Source organism: Ziziphus jujuba, chromosome 10 (assembly GCF_031755915.1).
Source record: "Ziziphus jujuba cultivar Dongzao chromosome 10, ASM3175591v1".
NCBI classification, from domain to species: Eukaryota; Viridiplantae; Streptophyta; class Magnoliopsida; order Rosales; family Rhamnaceae; genus Ziziphus; species Ziziphus jujuba.
This window is the reverse complement of record NC_083388.1, coordinates 25180512-25198315: the sequence shown is the minus strand read 5'-3', so window position 1 is coordinate 25198315 and position 17804 is coordinate 25180512. Positions and strand designations below refer to the sequence as shown.

At 33.3% G+C, this 17804-nt stretch overlaps 4 protein-coding genes across 4 annotated transcripts; all 4 read left to right on the top strand.

Moving 5' to 3' along the window:
• Window positions 1–3528: 3528 nt before the first annotated feature.
• LOC107434712 (germin-like protein subfamily 1 member 7) lies at window positions 3529–4616 on the top strand. The gene is made up of 2 exons (XM_016046193.4): window positions 3529–3740; window positions 3848–4616. Exons 1-2 carry the CDS (start codon window positions 3614–3616, stop codon window positions 4408–4410), a joined length of 690 nt encoding a protein of 229 aa, XP_015901679.1. The 5' UTR covers window positions 3529–3613; the 3' UTR covers window positions 4411–4616.
• Window positions 4617–8550: 3934 nt separating this feature from the next.
• On the top strand, window positions 8551–9569 carry LOC107434698 (germin-like protein subfamily 1 member 13). Its single transcript, XM_025067592.3, has 2 exons — window positions 8551–8704; window positions 8819–9569. The coding sequence occupies exons 1-2, from the start codon at window positions 8575–8577 to the stop codon at window positions 9379–9381; spliced, it is 693 nt and encodes a 230-aa protein (XP_024923360.2). The 5' UTR covers window positions 8551–8574; the 3' UTR covers window positions 9382–9569.
• A 1538-nt stretch (window positions 9570–11107) lies between these two features.
• On the top strand, window positions 11108–12190 carry LOC107435893 (germin-like protein subfamily 1 member 13). Its single transcript, XM_048468940.2, has 2 exons — window positions 11108–11298; window positions 11423–12190. The coding sequence occupies exons 1-2, from the start codon at window positions 11169–11171 to the stop codon at window positions 11983–11985; spliced, it is 693 nt and encodes a 230-aa protein (XP_048324897.1). The 5' UTR covers window positions 11108–11168; the 3' UTR covers window positions 11986–12190.
• Window positions 12191–16291: 4101 nt separating this feature from the next.
• LOC107435891 (germin-like protein subfamily 1 member 17) lies at window positions 16292–17227 on the top strand. Its single transcript, XM_060812306.1, has 2 exons — window positions 16292–16469; window positions 16607–17227. The coding sequence occupies exons 1-2, from the start codon at window positions 16331–16333 to the stop codon at window positions 17161–17163; spliced, it is 696 nt and encodes a 231-aa protein (XP_060668289.1). The 5' UTR covers window positions 16292–16330; the 3' UTR covers window positions 17164–17227.
• Window positions 17228–17804: the final 577 nt, after the last annotated feature.

The following is a 17804-nucleotide window of genomic DNA, read 5'->3' as shown; positions in this document are numbered from 1 at the left end:
CTTTTGTCCTTTTGTCATCTTTGCTTTGGCCTCCTCCTTTGCCTCGGCCTCGGATCCCAAACATCATCATCGTCCGAGGAAGATTTGAGCCATAGGATTAGGATTACTTTTAAGAAAGAACTTAATATAAAACAAAGATTGTATAATTATGATGTCATTTTTGTTAATTAATTAGTATGATGTACGAAACCTTTTTATTTTTTTAATGGTCAATTAGTATGATATTTGGTTGAAATTTAGAGTCTAAAAAAGTGTTAAATCCCTTAATCTTTTCCAAATATAATGTACTAGACGTGACTAGAGATGAGTTAAAAGGGAAAGAAATCCAACAATGTCTGACACTACCAAGACGTGATCATGTAATCATTTTGGGGTGCGATTGATGAAGTCATCTTTATTGGAAATACTATTCATCATTTTAATTTGGTAATTACTTTAATATTAATTTCGTTCCAGAGTATTTGGTGATAATTATTTAAGAGACTTTGTCAATAGAAATGAATGCTAAATTAAATTCCATCCGAAGAAAATTTTGTACTCTTATAGATACAGTCTACATGGTTTGGTGATAGCTAATCCTCCAAATTCTTACGAATTGATTGATACGCTAAGATAGAAATTATATACATGCAATATTGAAAAGAGTTGTTGCAATAGTAATTCTTATTCATAAAGATATTAGCTGAAGCAGATAATAAGCTTCTCGTTTAATTCTAATGAATAACCCATGACCTCGTAAGTATGGATGTGAAGAGCATACAAGCAACATTACTTTAATTTATGAATTATTATATATATTAACTACAAAAAAAAAAAAAAAATACTTAGTCTCTTCACCCTTCATATCTAGTGCATGGATTGTAACACAAAAATCAAATGTCTTTATGAAAAAAAAATTATATGAAACAATGACTACAATATGTTATTTTTAGTTTTCTATAAGTTTCAAAATCTAAAAGTATCTCCAATTATATGCCCTTTTGACAATACCACGGCTAAAATATAGTATTGTTTCTCTATTGGTATCTCCAATGGGGAGCAAAAATTTTGGCAATGCCAAGTTCAAACACTGTCTTTGGCATTGGATCCAACAACAATAAAGTATGTAGGTCCCATAACCTTTTATTGATTTAAATATTACTTTTTTTTATTAATAAAAACTAGATCCTATTATCATTTAATTAAATTTATAATTTCAAATTACTTATTATTGGAATACAATACTAAAAATCTAATGATGACATTTATATTTATCATTGGAGAGCTCATACTAATGCTAAATTTTAAAAATAAAGTGAATAATTAAATTATATTATACAGGCTAATTAATTGATATGCAAAAGGAGGCAAACACAAATTTTCTTTAAAATTAATACAACAATATCAAGAAAAATACTATTTATCACTATTTATGGAGCATAAGTAGGATTTACATATATAACAGTAAAAATTTGATTGGCTACCCTCTAAATGATATATTTTTTCGTAAAATGTTTTCACTTAATAATAATAATATAAATAATAAATGTAACCAATTAATACTTGCCAATTACCCACGGTTTCACTAGGGATGAATAGCTACGATTAAGAATAGGAAAAAAAAAAAAAAAAAAAATCCGCAGGCACCAATATGTTACATGTGATTAACAAATCAATCTAAGACAATTTACTTGAATCAATATTATCAATTACGTAGTTTCCCAGCACTTATAGCTTAAATATTTAGATTTAATTATTTATGATTTCGAACCACCAAATAAAGTTAAGTATTTGTTCAGCTGAATTAATCAAAGGAGCGCACAGCAATAATATTATATAAATATGTAGTCCAAATCATATACAGTACTGAAAATGCATGGCTCTGAGATAGCCCGTAGCTCAATAAGATTCAGCTTCTAGTTAAAGTAACCGAATGACTACAAATATAAATCTAAAGGAAAAGGAAAGTTACGTGTAAGAAAGAAAGAGGATCATTTCTATATGGCAGACCAAAAATTTTCAATGCTGAAATCATAAGGTTATGAGAAAATCAATTAAAAAATAAATAAAAAAGTGTACCAGTATGCATGTAGTGGTTGAAGAATGGTTCTATCTTAACTTGATTAAGACACTAACTTGATAACCATTGGATGGAGACTTTTCAATTCTCCTATCTGCTTTAATGGATACAAAGACTAATTTACTGATGTCCCCTCTGTAAATAACCAAGTTTTCCGCTAGGATTTCTCATCCCTCAATTTGCATTGTGCGACAAGAAACTTAAAAGTACAAGTTTTAGACAAGTTTCTCTAAAATGCAAGGTGCAATTTTAAATGCCAAATTTAGCCTTGGATCCCACAATAATAAAGTAAGTGGATCCCATAACCTTTGATTGAGTTAAATATTATGATTTTATTTTTTGTTGATAAAAAATGGATCTCATCACTGTTTAATAAAATTTATAATTTTACATTGCCACTCTTCATCATTTGCTACTGGAGTGCAATACTAAAATTTAACAATGACATTTATATTTACCGTTGGAGAGCTCAGATAATGCCAAATTTTAAAAATAAAGATGCTTGAATAATTAAATCATATTACATAAGCTAATTAATTAATATGCAAAAGGAGGGCAAACACAAATTTTCTTAAAAAAAAATATATCTAGATAAATACTATTTATAACTGATTATGAAGCACAAGTGGGATCTACATATCTCACGTAACAATTTAATTGGCTACCTCCAAAGTATTTATTTTCCCATAAAAGATTTTCACTTAATAATAATAATAATCATTAATGTCACCCATTAAATAAATAATTGCCGCATTAGCAATGGTTTCACTAGGGATGATTAGCTACGAATAAGAACAGTTAAAAAAAAAATCAGTCCGCAAACACCAAAATATTATATTGTTGATGAGTGTTTGTAGTTTTATTTTTGGTTGTAATTTTGTTAACGAGTGATAAGGCCTAATTAATTAATCAATCTAAGAGAATTTGCTTTAATCAATATTTATCAATTGCGTAATTTCCCAACAATTATAGCTTAAATATTTAGATTTATATATGATTTCCAAACACCAAAAAAAAATAATAATAATAAAAAATAAGTGTTTATTATCGAAGGCGCGCATAGCAATAATGTTACATAAATATTTAGTCCAAACCATATACAGTACTGGATGTGCATGGCGCTGAGGTAGCCCGTAGCCCAATAAGATTCAACTTCTAGTTAAAGTAACCAAATGACTACAAATATAAATCAAAAGGCAAAGGTAAGGTAAGTGCAAGAAAGAAAGATGATCATTTCTATATGTCAAAGCAAGAATTTGAATGCGGAAGCATAGGGTCATGAGGAAATTAATTAAAAAAAAAAGAGTAATTATATGTACATGTATGTAGTGGTTGAAGAATGGTTCTACCTTAACTTGATTTAAGAGACTAAATTGATAACCATTGGATAGAGATTTTTCAAGTCTCCTATCTGCTTTAATGGGTGCAAAGACTAGTTTACTGATTTCCCCTCTATAAATATCCATGTTTTCCACAAAGATTTCTCATCCCTCACTTTGCATTATACTATTAAAAGAAAAAAATTAAGTACCAATTTTAAGCAAGTTGTCTAAAATGCAAGGTGCTTATCTCCTTTCGTCCTTTGTCGTCTTGGCTTTGGCCTCCTCCTTTGTCTCTGCCTCTGACCCCGACCCTGTTCAGGACTTCTGTGTGGCCTTAAATGACAGCGAAACCGGTGGTTGTACGTATACAATTTTATGTTAATATACATGCATTTAAATTTCTATTAAATGGTACTTGTTGAAATGTGTTTGATGATACTATAATTACGAAATTTATGTGCTGCAGTGTTTGTGAATGGAAAGTTCTGCAAGGACCCCAAGGACGTCAGTGCTGACGATTTCTTCACCTACGGGTTCGACGTGGTTGGAAACATATCAAAAAAACTTGGCTCAGCTGTAACCGCATTCAATGTCGAGAAGATACGAGGACTCAACACTTTGGGTATATCCTTGGCTCGAATCGACTTTGCACCATATGGTCTAAACCCTCCACACACTCACCCTCGAGCAACCGAAATCCTAGCAGTTTTAGAGGGAACATTGGAGGTTGGTTTTGTAACATCCAACCAACCAGATGGAAGCAACAAACTCTTCACTAAAATCCTCAACAAAGGAGACGTGTTTGTGTTCCCAGTTGGTCTCATTCATTTCCAGTTCAACAGGGGAGATTGCAATGCTCTTGCTTTTGCTGCTCTGAGCAGCCAAAACCCAGGAGTTATCACTATTGCTGACGCTGTTTTTGGATCAGACCCTCGTATCAATCCTGATGTTCTCACCAAGGCTTTCCAAGTTGATAAGAATATTATTGACTATCTCCAGAAGCAGTTCTGGGAAGATAACAATTATTAGACCCTTATTATATAATATGAAGCAACCATGGATTAATACACTATCCTTATGTACTTTTCCATTTAATAAGGTTTGCTACGTCTTGCAGTCATTGTAATAAAAATATAATCTATGAATAAATGTAGAAGGGTCGACCTATGGATGCCTTTTTCTATAATTGTTTTGGCTATTACTATATATATAATATTGTTCTAATTATGTCTTAATCATGAAGTCACGATTTCTCTTTTTTTTTCTTTTTTTTTTTCTTTCTGATTCGCCAAATCCAACTAAACACACTTCGCCACCAAATAGATTGAGAATTTTTTTATTTGAATTTTCAAAGTTAGTTTCGCTAACTAACATTATATATGGTCAGTGATTTTTGGGCTCACATTACCACATAATTACTGTAGTAACGCAAAATTAAAGAAATGGATGCTATTGAGTATTTTACACTTTGCTTTGGATTATTAGATCCTTTGTAGTCTCATATTGATAGTATTCCAATTTATTCCGATCAACTATCCACCAGAAAAAGATAGAGACCCTGCTTGACTATTCATGGGGGAAGTACTACTAGAAATTAATTTGGCATATAGAATAAGTTTAAAACTATGTTCCAATTGATGCCCCTGAATTTCAGTTTTCTCTATATAATTACTTTCAGTGACAAAAATATAATAATATTACAATGTAGCAACAAAAATTTTTATTTAATAATTTGTGGCATTTTATATAATTCAATGTGAACGAAACGATTATCTAGAATTATACATGTAATTTTACAGTTTACACTATGGCATTTGGTCATTTTGATTGATCCTTTGTAATTGAAATTAATACCCATTTCTTCAAATTTTATATGAATAGTTGGGTCAATATCAAAGTTTTATAGGACAACCCAGAAAGAGCATGAATGGCCCCGGGTCCTCTTAGAGTAAAAATTTGTTCTGATTACTTGTCAAATTCTACTTTCATTATATATATATTTTGCTGCATATATATATATATATATATATGCCAATTTTCATTTCAAATTTATTTCTTTTTGGTTCAGAGGACAGGCCAAATCTCTTTATCAAGCATTGCTTCGATAAAATATTTAGGAGCTATGTGTTGAATTGGTTGGTACGGGCATCAATAAAATGAATTTCTATATTAAAGAAAGTTGTAAAAAATTCCAATTGAACTCTATTTTCATTTTTCTTTTCTATTCTTCCCCCCTCTCCGCCGCGCCCCCCCCCCCCCCCCCCCCCCCCCCCCCCCCCCCCAATAGTACTTTAATTCTGAATGCGATGCAGATTAGTTGGATAAACGTACACTTTTCTGCTTATTCTAACAACCCTTGTCAACCGAAGGCATCGACTATTTGTAACATAAAAAACGAAAATAAACATCTAGAAAAGTTGAATTTTTCTTTATTTCCAGATGCATTAATATGATAAATCATGTTATTAAATTAGTTCCGGCAAATTAAGACACAATCAAAGGCATTTTAATTTTATCTAGCATTAATAGAAACATCTCCGGCCCATATGATTAGGTTGTTTAGGTAAAGCTCTAACCATGTAATTAATTTATTTGAAGAGATTAATATTATAATTGCAGTCCATCAAGAGAGCTTATAAATATGTTTTATTTAATATAACCAAAATTATGAAACAATCTTTGTTGACTATACTTGAATTAATCAAATCACCCAAAACAGTGACAATTTTCAACTTAAATATAAATCAGCGTTAATTGGCTGAAGAAAATTATGGCACTTTTACAAGGGGCTACAAGGGGGCCAAAATAATAAAACTTAACTTTTAACTAAAACAACCAATTAATGGTTAAAATAAATCTTATATAGGTAAAGGGAATGAATGAACTAAAGAGAAACTACAGGTTTATAAAATAAGTAGAATGATGTTGGAAAAGCTCTAATTGAATTTTTCAGTTATATATATCGTTCCACTCGGTTTGGCATTTTTTTTTTTTATCTCTGAATTAGAAACTCTGTTTATCCTGTTTTCTCTTTTAATTTTATGTGGAAGTTTTGGTCATTTGAAGTTTTGAAAAATCCATTTGATGTAAAAATTAAGGAAAAAACAAAAAATAGTGGATTACAATACCACCAACCGATCATATCGAGAAGTTACAAAATGGCTTCATGTCTGAGAAATTGTTGACCATGGAGAGAACATTCTCCATTTTACCTGACCCTTTGACTTGGTCAGTGATTCATAGTACTTTTCTTGGCCTTTACTTCACCAGTAACTTATCTTCTCTGTTTTGAAGCTAATAAACATTAATTGCCATGTTTTATTTAATTTGAATTTAAAAGTTTGGATCAAGATTAATTTTAAGTGAAATTAATATGAAACAAAGTTTTTATAATTAGTATGTTATTTTTGTTAATTAATTAATATTGGTATATATTGCAACAAAAGAAAAAACAAAATGGCATGTTATATGGACCTTTCTGTTTCTTTTATTGGTCAATTAATAGAAACTACAGGTTTCTGTGATCGGTGCTCTAAATTATAATATATTGCTTTGAAAATTATATACATGCAACATAGAAAAAATCAAGGTTTTTACTATGGAGTTTATAGTGTTTTTATTTTTATTTTTTTGAAGAAAATTTTGCATAGTAATTCTTATTTTCATTAAGGTATTATTTAGAGTAAATATTAAACACCTCTTTTAACTCCAACAAATATTCCCTTTAACCCGTGACATCCAAGCATAGATTGTAATATAAGAACCAAATGCCTTTATAAAAATATTAAAAATGGAATAATGTCTCTACAATTATTTGTTTGCAATTTTCTAGAAATATTATATAAATTTTTTTTTTTTGACAACATAAGCTATTTAATTAACTTATTCCGATGTGCAAAGGGAGGGCAAAGACAAATTTTCTTTTAACTAACAACCACTCACTGTCCACCAAAAAAGATAGGGGCCCCACTTGACTATTCATGAAAAAGTACTACTAGAAAATAATTTTAGCATGTAAAAAAGTCTAAAACTATGTTTCAGTTGATGCCCTTGATTTTTAGTTTTCTCTAATTACTTTCAATGACAAAAATATGATAAAAATATAACAGTCAAAACATTTTTCAAATAACTACTGGTATTTTAAATTCAAAATGAGCGAAAGGTACTTAGTAATTTTGATTAGCCTTTTTGGCACTTGGCAATTGAAAGTAACACCAATTTCTTCAAATTTTATATGAAAAGTTTAGTTAGCATCAGAGTTTTTTGAGACAACCCAAAAAAAGCATGATTACTTGTCAAATGTCATAAAATTAGAAAAGTTAATCTGTTTGCTGCCAAATTCCATTTTCATTACACGTATAGTCTGAGGCTTATGAAATTCCAGTTGAAACTCTGTTTTCCCAATTTTCTTAGTTCCATGCAAGTAATAGTACACCCTGTTTTTCCTGTTTTCTTAGTTCCTTGAAAGTAATAGTACTTTCTTGATGTCATACAGATTAGTTAGAGTAAATCTATAAATGTAGGCTTTTCTGCTCATTCCAACAACCCTGGTCATCCAAAGCCATCGAATTTTGGCAACATAAATATCGAAATAAACATTTTAGACTAGTAGAATATTTCTTCATTTCTAGAAGCTTTCATATAATAAATCATGTAACTAGATCAATTTAGGAAAATTAGTACTAAAATTATCAAACAATATATATATATACATATATTATTTATACTTGATTTGATCAAATCACGCACAACAGTGACAGTTTCAACTTTAAAGAAAAAAAAAATAAAAAAAATCAGCGTTGACTAGCTATAGAAAATTGTGGAACTTCCAAGTGGAGTCAACCAATTAAATGGTTTAAACAAGTCTTATATGGGAAAAGGGTATTAATAAAGAGAAAAAGGATACGTGTAAGACACTGGCAAAAATAAATAAATGAACAAGGCCATTTCCATTCTAGATTTTACTTGTTCTTTTAGTGATTAATAAACAATGATTCTTCATTGATTATTATAATATTAAATCAAATACCCAGTGGATAAATTTTCAAGTCTTCTTTCTGTTTCATTACTTTCGTATACAAAATATGCAGAGACAAATTCCTGACTCTGGCCTCTATAAATTGGGAACATTTCCCACCAAAATTTCTCATCCCTCTTTTGCGTTAAGAAATTAAGAACATCCGTCAGAAAAGCATGCAAGGTGTTCATTTTCTTTTATCTCTTCTGGTTTTGGGTTTGGCATCCTCTTTTGCCTCTGCTTATGACCCAAGCCCTCTGCAGGACTTCTGTGTTGCAGTCAAAGACTCTGAAATTAAATCTGCTTGTATGTTTCTCTCTTGTATTTCTTCACTTACTTTTTATATATATCCTAGATAACCATATACTATACAATAATCATGAACTGATTACAAAAGCACTTTCTTTGTATATGGTGCAGTGTTCGTGAATGGAAAGTTCTGCAAGGATCCAAAGGATGTTACTGCCAATGATTTCTTCTTTTCGGGGCTTGACAAGCCAGGAAACACATCAAACCGTGTTGGTTCAAACGTAACTCAACTCAATGTTGACAAAATACCAGGACTCAACACTTTGGGCATATCCCTGGCACGCATTGACTATGCACCATATGGTCTAAACCCTCCCCATACTCACCCTCGGGGCACCGAAATCCTAGTAGTCGTAGAGGGTACACTAGAGGTTGGTTTTGTCACTTCCAACCAACAAGATGGAAGCAACAAACTCTTCACTAAAATCCTCAACAAGGGAGATGTGTTTGTATTCCCAGTTGGTCTCATTCATTTCCAGTTCAACAGGGGATATACCAATGCAGTTGCCTTTGCCGGTCTCAGCAGCCAAAATGCAGGAGTAATCACCATTGCCAACGCTGTGTTTGATTCAGATCCTCGTATTAATCCTGATGTGCTCACCAAGGCCTTCCAAGTTGACAAGAATATCATTGACTACCTCCAGAAGCAGTTCTGGGTTGACAACAATAATTAGACCCTAATTTATGTTATATGAAGCAGCCAATGAATTCATAAACTATTTATTACTTTATTTAACAGTGTAATAATGATTGATAAATGTGTTTCCCTTGGAATAAGTTTAATTTCTAATAAAACAAATGGTGCTGTATACCATTCTCTAATTGCATGTCGTTTTATTTACTTTTTCTTAAGCAGCTCTGTCTCTCTACCCTCTCATAATTTAGTTTTCGAAGTTAAAAGTTTCCTTGATCAACATAATATATGGTCAGCACTGGTTTTAGGGGTTAGGGCTCACATGACCACATAACTACTGTAATACCAGCAAATGAATAGCATTGGATGTTGTTGAGTATATTATACTTTGCTGTGGACAATTAGATATTCTGTAGCCTCATACTGATCATATTCAAATTAATTCCGAACGACTAATCACTATCCACCAGAAAAGATAGAAGCCTTACTTAACTATTCATAGGGAAGTACTGCTACAAAATTATTTTAGCATATAAAAATGCTAAGACTATGTTCCTGTTGATGCCCTTGATTTTTAATTGTCTCTAATTACTTTCAGTGACAAAAATATGATAAAAATATAACAATCAATTTTTTTTTTTTTCAAATAACTAGTGGTATTTTAAATTCAGTATGAACTAAAGGTGCTTCGTAATTTTGATTAGCCTTTTTGGTACTTGGCAATTGAAATTAATACCAATTTCTTCAAATTTTATGCGAAATGTTTAGTCAGTACGAAAGTTTTATAGGACAGCCCCAAAAAAGCATAATTACTTGTCAAATGTCCTCAAAATTAAAAAGTTAATCTGATTGCTGTCAAATTCCATTTTCATTACATGTATAATCTGAGGCTTAAGCCAATTTTCTTTTCAATTTATATATTAAAAAAAATTATAAGAAATTCCAATTGAAACTCTGTTTTTCCAATTTTTGCAACTAATAGTACTTTCAAATTGATATATACTGATTAATTGGAGTAAATCCATCAAACCCTTGACATCTAAAGCCATGAATTTTTGAAGCATAAAAATCGAATGAAACATTTTAGACTAGTAGAATTTTTCTTCATTTCTAGAAGCTTTCATATAATAAATCATGTTAATAAATTAATTTAGGAAAATTAAGACACAATCAAAGGCATCTAAAATTTATCTAGCATTTTTAAGAAACCTCTCTGCGCCGGCCTCAAAAGATTAGGTTGTTTAGTTATGCTTTAACTAGCCATGTAATAAATTCATTTGAAAAAATGATTACAATTGCTGTCCATCAAGAGTTTCTAAATATATTTTATTTAATGCCAAGTCAAACAATATATATATTAATATATTGAATTGATCAAATCACGCACAACAGTGAGTTTTCAACTTACAAAATATCAGCGTTGATTAGCTAAAGTAAATTATGGAACTTCCAAGTGGAATAAACCAATTAAATGGTTTAAACAAATCTAATATGGGAAAAAGGGCATTAATAAAGAGAAAAAGGATACCTGTAAGACACTAGGATAAATAAAATAAAATAAAATAAGACCATTTCCATTTTAAATTTTACTTGTTCTTTTGGTGATTAATAAAGAATGATTCTTCATCGATTATTATACTATTAAATCAATACCCAGTGGATAAATTTTCAAGTCTCCTTTCTGTTTCCTTACTTTCTTATACAAAACATGCGGAGACTAGTTCCTGACTTTGGCCTCTATAAATAGGGAATATTGCCCACCAAGATTTCTCATCCCTCTTTTGCATTAAGAAATTAAGAACATAGCAGATTATCCATCAGACAAGCATGCAAGGCGTTCATTTTCTTTTATCTCTTCTGGTTTTGGGTTTGGCATCCTCTTTTGCCTCTGCTTACGACCCAAGCCCTCTGCAGGACTTCTGTGTTGCAGTCAAAGACTCTGAAATTAAATCTGCTTGTATGTTTGCCTTTTTATTTTCCTTCCTTGTATTTCTTCACTGACTTTTTATATCCTAGATAACCATATACTATACAATATTTCTGAACTGATTACAAAAGTACTTTCTTTATATATGGTGCAGTGTTCGTGAATGGAAAGTTCTGCAAGGACCCGAAGTATGTTACTGCCAATGATTTCTTCTTTTCGGGGCTTGACAAGCCAGGAAACACATCAAACCGAGTCGGCTCAAATGTAACTCAACTCAATGTTGATAAAATACCAGGACTCAACACTTTGGGCATATCCCTGGCTCGCATTGACTATGCACCATATGGCCTAAACCCTCCCCATACTCACCCTCGGGGCACTGAAATCCTAGTAGTCGTAGAGGGTACTCTGGAGGTTGGATTTGTCACTTCCAACCAACAAGATGGAAGCAACAAACTCTTCACTAAAATCCTCAACAAGGGAGATGTGTTTGTTTTCCCAATTGGTCTCATTCATTTCCAGTTCAACAGGGGATATACCAATGCAGTCGCCTTCGCTGGTCTCAGCAGTCAAAATGCAGGAGTAATCACCATTGCTAACGCTGTGTTTGATTCAGATCCTCGTATTAATCCTGATGTGCTCACCAAGGCCTTCCAAGTTGACAAGAATATCATTGACTACCTCCAGAAGCAGTTCTGGGTTGACAACAATAATTAGACCCTAATTTATATTATATGAATCAGCCAATGAATTCATCTATATGAAAACTTTTACATTTTAATAAGGATTCGTATATTTTGTTTCCCTATTGTTGGAACATGTTTACTTTTACATTTTAATAAGGATTGCTATATTTGTTTCCCTATTGCTGGATTCAGATTCATTTATAAAATAAATAGAATGTTGTTGTAAAATCTCTAATTGAACTTTTTTTAGTTCCAATTTGTTTAGCAAATTTGTTTGTCTTTGAAACAGAAACTCTGTTTTATCTAGTTTTATCTTCTGTCTTTCTCTTTTTTATTTTATTTTATTTTTTTCATATAAAAGTTTCCATCACTTGAAGGTTTTGAAAACTTTATTTGATGTAAAAAATAAAAATAGCAAGGATTACAATGCCATCACTCCATCATATTGAGAGGTTTCAACTCGAGCTTGAGAAATTTTTGGCCATGGAAAAAAAATATTCTCATAAATTTGATAGTGTAACGGACACTTATACATCAATAAATAAAAACCAATAGAAAGATATTGTAGAACAGGAAACGAATTACTTTTTTTCATTTTTTATTCAGCAGAGCGTAATTTTTTATTCCATGTACGTAAAGATATTAAGGTGGGGAAGCAACTTAAAACACAAAAAAAAAAAAAAAAAAGATGTTATAGAACTTTTACATAAAAAACACTCAACAAAAAAACAGGGTATTAGCCACGATTAAAATGTCTTTTGTTGCTAAATACAAGTTAAGAAAAGTCTCTCTAAAATCCAAGGTCCTCATCTCCTTTTATCTTTTGTCATTTTGGCTTTGGCCTCTTCCTTTGCCTCTGCCTCTGATCCCGACCCTGTTCAGGACTTCTGTGTGGCATTAAATGACACCAAAACCCATGGTTGTACATATACAATATTATATTAATATGCATGCATTTAAATTTCTATTATATGGTACTTGTTAAAATGTGTTTGATACTAATTACAAAAATTTATGTGATGCAGTGTTTGTTAGTGGAAAGTTCTGCAAGAACCCAAAGGACGTCAGTGCTGATGATTTCTTTAGTTTCGGGTCGACGAGGTTGGAAACATATTAAACCCACTTGGCTCAGCGGTAAACATAGCCAACATGGACAAGATACCAGGACTCAACACTTTGGGTATATTTGTGAGATCCCACATCTGTTGGAAAGGAGAACGAAGCATGGCTTATACCCAAAGCGGATAATATCGCATGCGGGTGTTCTGGACTGTTACAGATGGTATCAGAGCCAGTATCTGGATCGGTGTGCCAGCGAGCACGCTGGGCCCCAAGGGGGGAGGATTGTGAGATCCCACATCGGTTGGAAAGGGGAACGAAGTATGCCTTAAAAGAGGGTGTGGATACATTTCCTTTGCGATGCGTTTTGACAAAACCGTGCGGGCTGGGCCCAAAGCGGACAATATCGCATGCAGGTGGACTGGTCTGTTACAGTTGGTATCAGAGCCAGTACCCGGATCGGTGTGCCAGCGAGGACGCTGGACCCCAAGAGGGGAGGATTGTGAGATCCCACATCGGTTGGAAAGGGGAACGAAGCATGCCTTAAAAAAGGGTGTGGATACCTTTTCCTTGTGACGCGTTTTGACAAAACCGTGCGGGCTGGGTCCAAAGCGGACAATATCGTGATTGGGTGTGAGATCCCACATCGGTTGGAAAGGAGAACGAAGCATGCCTTAAAAAAGGGTGTGGATACCTTTCCCTTGCGATGCGTTTTGACAAAACCGTGCGGGCTGGACCCAAAGCGGATAATATCGCATGCAGGTGGACTAGTCTGTTACAGTTGGTATCAGAGCCAGTACCCGGATCGGTGTGCCAGCGAGGATGCTGGGCCCCAAGAGGGGAGGATTGTGAGATCCCACATCGGTTGGAAAGGGGAACGAAGCATGCCTTAAAAAAGGGTGTGGATACCTTTTCCTTGCGACGCGTTTTGACAAAACCGTGCGGGCTGGACCCAAAGCGGACAATATTGCATGCGGGTGGACTGGGCTGTCTGGGCCCCAAGGGGGGAGGGTTGTGAGATCCCACATCGGTTGGAAAGGGGTACAAAGCATGCCTTAAAAGAAGGTGTGGATACCTTTCCCTTGCGACGCGTTTTGAAAAAACCGTGCGAGCTGGGCCCAAAGCGGACAATATCGCATGCGGGTAGATTGGACTTTTACATTGGGCCTAGAAGCCCGTGCCATTGGGATTGGTAGGTAGGGGTTGTAAGAGGATTCCCCTAATCATTGCGACGCGTTCCCATAAGGAAAAGTAAAACCGTGCAGGCTGGGCCCAAAGCGGACAATATCATGATTGGGCCTGGAAGCCCGTGCCAGTGGGACTGGTAGGTAGGGGTTGTAAGAGGATTCCCCCTAACCATTGCGATGCGTTTTGACAAAACCGTACGGGCTGGGCCCAAAGCAGACAATATCGCATGTGGGTGGTCTTGGCTGTTACAATATCTCTCGGATCAATTATGCACCATATGGTCTAAACCATCCACACACACACCCTGGCGAAACTGAAATCCTTTTAGTGGTAGTGGGAACATTAGAGGTTGGTTTTGTCACATCCAACCGAGATGAAAATTGACTCTTCACTAAAATCCTCCACAAAGGAGATGTGTTTGTATTCTTAGTCGGTCTCATTCATTTTGAGTTCAACAGGAGAGATTACAATGCTCTTACTTTTGCTGCTCTTAGCCAGCCAAAACCCAGGAGTTATATGGTCAGTGGCTTTAGGCTCACATTACCACAAAATTACTGCTGTAGCAGAAAATGAAAGAAACATGTGTTGTTGAGTATTTTACACTTTGCTTTGGACTATTCCTCCGGTGTCTCATTCTGATTGTATTCCAATTTATTCCGAACAAGTATCCACCAGAAAAGATAAAGGCCCTGCTTGACTATTCATGGGGGAAGTACTATTACAAATTAACTTACCATATATATATATATGCCTCTGAATTTCAGTTCAATAAATTACTTTCAGTGACAAAAATATGATAAAGATGTAGCAATGAAAAAGTTTTATCAAATAATCTGTGGCATAATATATAATTCAATATAAATGAAATGATTATCAAGAATGATACGTGTGATTTGACAGTTTACACTAAGGTATTGGGTCATTTAGATTGATCTTTTGGTGCTTGGTAATTCAAATTAATACCCATATCTTCAAATTTTAGATGAAAAGTTGAGTCAATATCAAAGTTTTATACGACAACCAAGAAAAGCATGAATGGCAGGTTCTCTTAAAGTAAAAATCTAATCTGATTACTTGTAGAATTCAACTTTCATTTTATGTATAATTTGATGCACATGCCAATTTTCATTTCAAATTTGGATTAAAGAAAATTGTAAAAAATTTTAATTGAACTCTGCGCTTTTTTTTTTTTTAGTTCCTTGCAATTGATAGTACTTTAATTCTGAATGTCATACAGATTAGTTGGAGTAAACGTACACTTTTCTGCTTGTTCCAACAACCCTTGTCAACCAAAGGCAAAAAATATTTGTAACATAAAAAACGAAAATAAACATCTAGACAAGTGGAATTTTTCTTTATTTCCAGAAGCATTAATAAAATAAATCATGTTATTAGATTACTTCTGGCAAATTAAGACAATCAAAGGCATTTTAATTTTATCTAGCATTAATAGAAACCTCTCCGGCCCCAAAAGTTTAGGTTGTTAAGTTAAGCTCTAACCATATAATTAATTTCTAGAAGCAATATCATAATTGCTGTCCATTGAGACAGTTTATAAATATGTTTTATTTAATATAACCAAAATTTTGAAACAACATTTGTTGAATCATACTCGAATTGATCAAATCACGCACAACATTGACAATTTTCAACTTAAAAAAAAATAATAATAATAATAAAATCAATGTTAATTGGATAAATAAAATTATGTCGCACTTACACAAGGGGCTTCCTGGGAGACAAATTAATAAAACTTAACGTTTACTGAGAACAACATATTAATGGTTAAAATAAATCTTATATAAAAAAGGGCTTGAATGAACTGAAGAGAGAAGGATACCTGCCAGACATCAGAAATAAAATAAATAAATAAATAAGTAAAATAAAATAAAAGACCATTTCCACGTTAAAAGTAAACGCTGTAGAGGAAATTAAATAAGTTTTTACTTGTTCTTTTAGTGCTTAATGAAGAACGATTCTTTACATTGATTACTATAATATAATACGCAGAGACTAGTTCTTGAGTCCAAGCCTCTATAAATAAGAAGGTTTGCAACCAAGATTTCTCATCTCTCACTTGCATATATACAACAGAAAGTTTGTAAAACATCTATCAGACAAGTCTCTCTATGAATAAGATGAAAGGAGTTCCTATCTTTTTGTCTCTTGTTGTTTTGGGTTTGGCATCCTCTATTGCCTCTGCCTCTGACCCCAGTCCTCTGCAGGACTTCTGTGTAGCAGTCAAAGACTCTGAAATTGAATCTGCTTGTATGTTTACCCTTTATTTTCCTCCTCCTGTATTTCTTCACTAACTTTTTTTATATCCTAAGATAACCAGATATCCTATAATACTATGATAGTATAATATTACTGAACTAACAAAACGTATTTTCTTTATGGAGCAGTGTTTGTGAATGGAAAGTTCTGCAAGAACCCAAAGGATGTCACTGCCAATGATTTCTTCTTTCAGGGGCTCGATAAGCCTAGGGACACGTCGAACCCACTTGGTTCAAATGTAACTCAACTCAACGTCGATAAAATAGCAGGACTCAACACTTTGGGCATATCTCTGGCTCGTATTGACTATGCACCACATGGTCTAAACCCTCCCCACATTCACCCTCGCGGCACCGAAATCCTCGTAGTCATAGAGGGTACACTGGAGGTTGGTTTTGTCACCTCCAACCAGGACGAGAACCGCCTCTTTTCTAAAGTCCTGAACAAGGGAGATGTGTTTGTATTCCCAGTTGGTCTCATTCATTTCCAGTTCAACAGGGGATATACCAATGCAGTTGCCTTTGCCGGTCTCAGCAGCCAAAATGCAGGAGTCATCACCATTGCCAACGCTGTGTTTGATTCAGATCCTCGTATTAATCCTGATGTGCTCACCAAGGCCTTCCAAGTTGACAAGAATGTCATTGAAAATCTCCAGAAGCAGTTCTGGGTTGACAACAATAATTAGACCCTAATTTATATTATATGAAGCAGCCAATGAATTCATAATTTATATGTAAACTTCTACATTTTAATAAGGATCCGTATATTTGTTTCCCTATTGTTGGATTTGGATTCATTTATAAGATAAGTAGAATGGTGTTGTAAAAGCTCTAATTGAATTTTTCAGTTATATATATTGTTCCAATCGGTTTAGCACTTTTGTTTATCTCTGAATCAGAAACTCTGTTTTATCTCTGTCTTTCTCTTTTTAATTCCATATGGAAGTTTTGATCACTTGAAGCTTTTGAAAACTCCATTTGATCTAAAAATCAAAAAATAGTGGATTACAAAACCACCAACCCATCATATGAAGAAGTTTCAAGATGGCTACAAGCTTGAGAAATTGTTGGCCATCGAGAAAATATTCTCCATATTATCTGGCCCTTTGACTTAGTCAGTGATTCATTTTACTTTTCTTGGCCTTCACTTCCCCAGTAACTTATCTTCTCTGACTTGAAACTTATAAACATTCATTGTCATGTTTTTAATTAATTTGAATTTAAAAGTCTGGATCAAGATTAATTTTAAATGAAAGTAATATGAAACAAAGTTTTTATAATTAGTATGTCATATATTTTTATTAGTTAATTATATATTGCCCAAAAA

Coding starts and splice junctions, on each gene's coding strand:
- LOC107434712 (XM_016046193.4), top strand. CDS start 3,614: ATGCAAGGTGCTTATCTCCTTTCGTCCTTTGTCGTCTTGGCTTTGGCC. Junction 3,741..3,847: donor TGACAGCGAAACCGGTGGTT/GTACGTATACAA, acceptor TATGTGCTGCAG/TGTTTGTGAATGGAAAGTTC.
- LOC107434698 (XM_025067592.3), top strand. CDS start 8,575: ATGCAAGGTGTTCATTTTCTTTTATCTCTTCTGGTTTTGGGTTTGGCA. Junction 8,705..8,818: donor CTCTGAAATTAAATCTGCTT/GTATGTTTCTCT, acceptor TATATGGTGCAG/TGTTCGTGAATGGAAAGTTC.
- LOC107435893 (XM_048468940.2), top strand. CDS start 11,169: ATGCAAGGCGTTCATTTTCTTTTATCTCTTCTGGTTTTGGGTTTGGCA. Junction 11,299..11,422: donor CTCTGAAATTAAATCTGCTT/GTATGTTTGCCT, acceptor TATATGGTGCAG/TGTTCGTGAATGGAAAGTTC.
- LOC107435891 (XM_060812306.1), top strand. CDS start 16,331: ATGAATAAGATGAAAGGAGTTCCTATCTTTTTGTCTCTTGTTGTTTTG. Junction 16,470..16,606: donor CTCTGAAATTGAATCTGCTT/GTATGTTTACCC, acceptor TTTATGGAGCAG/TGTTTGTGAATGGAAAGTTC.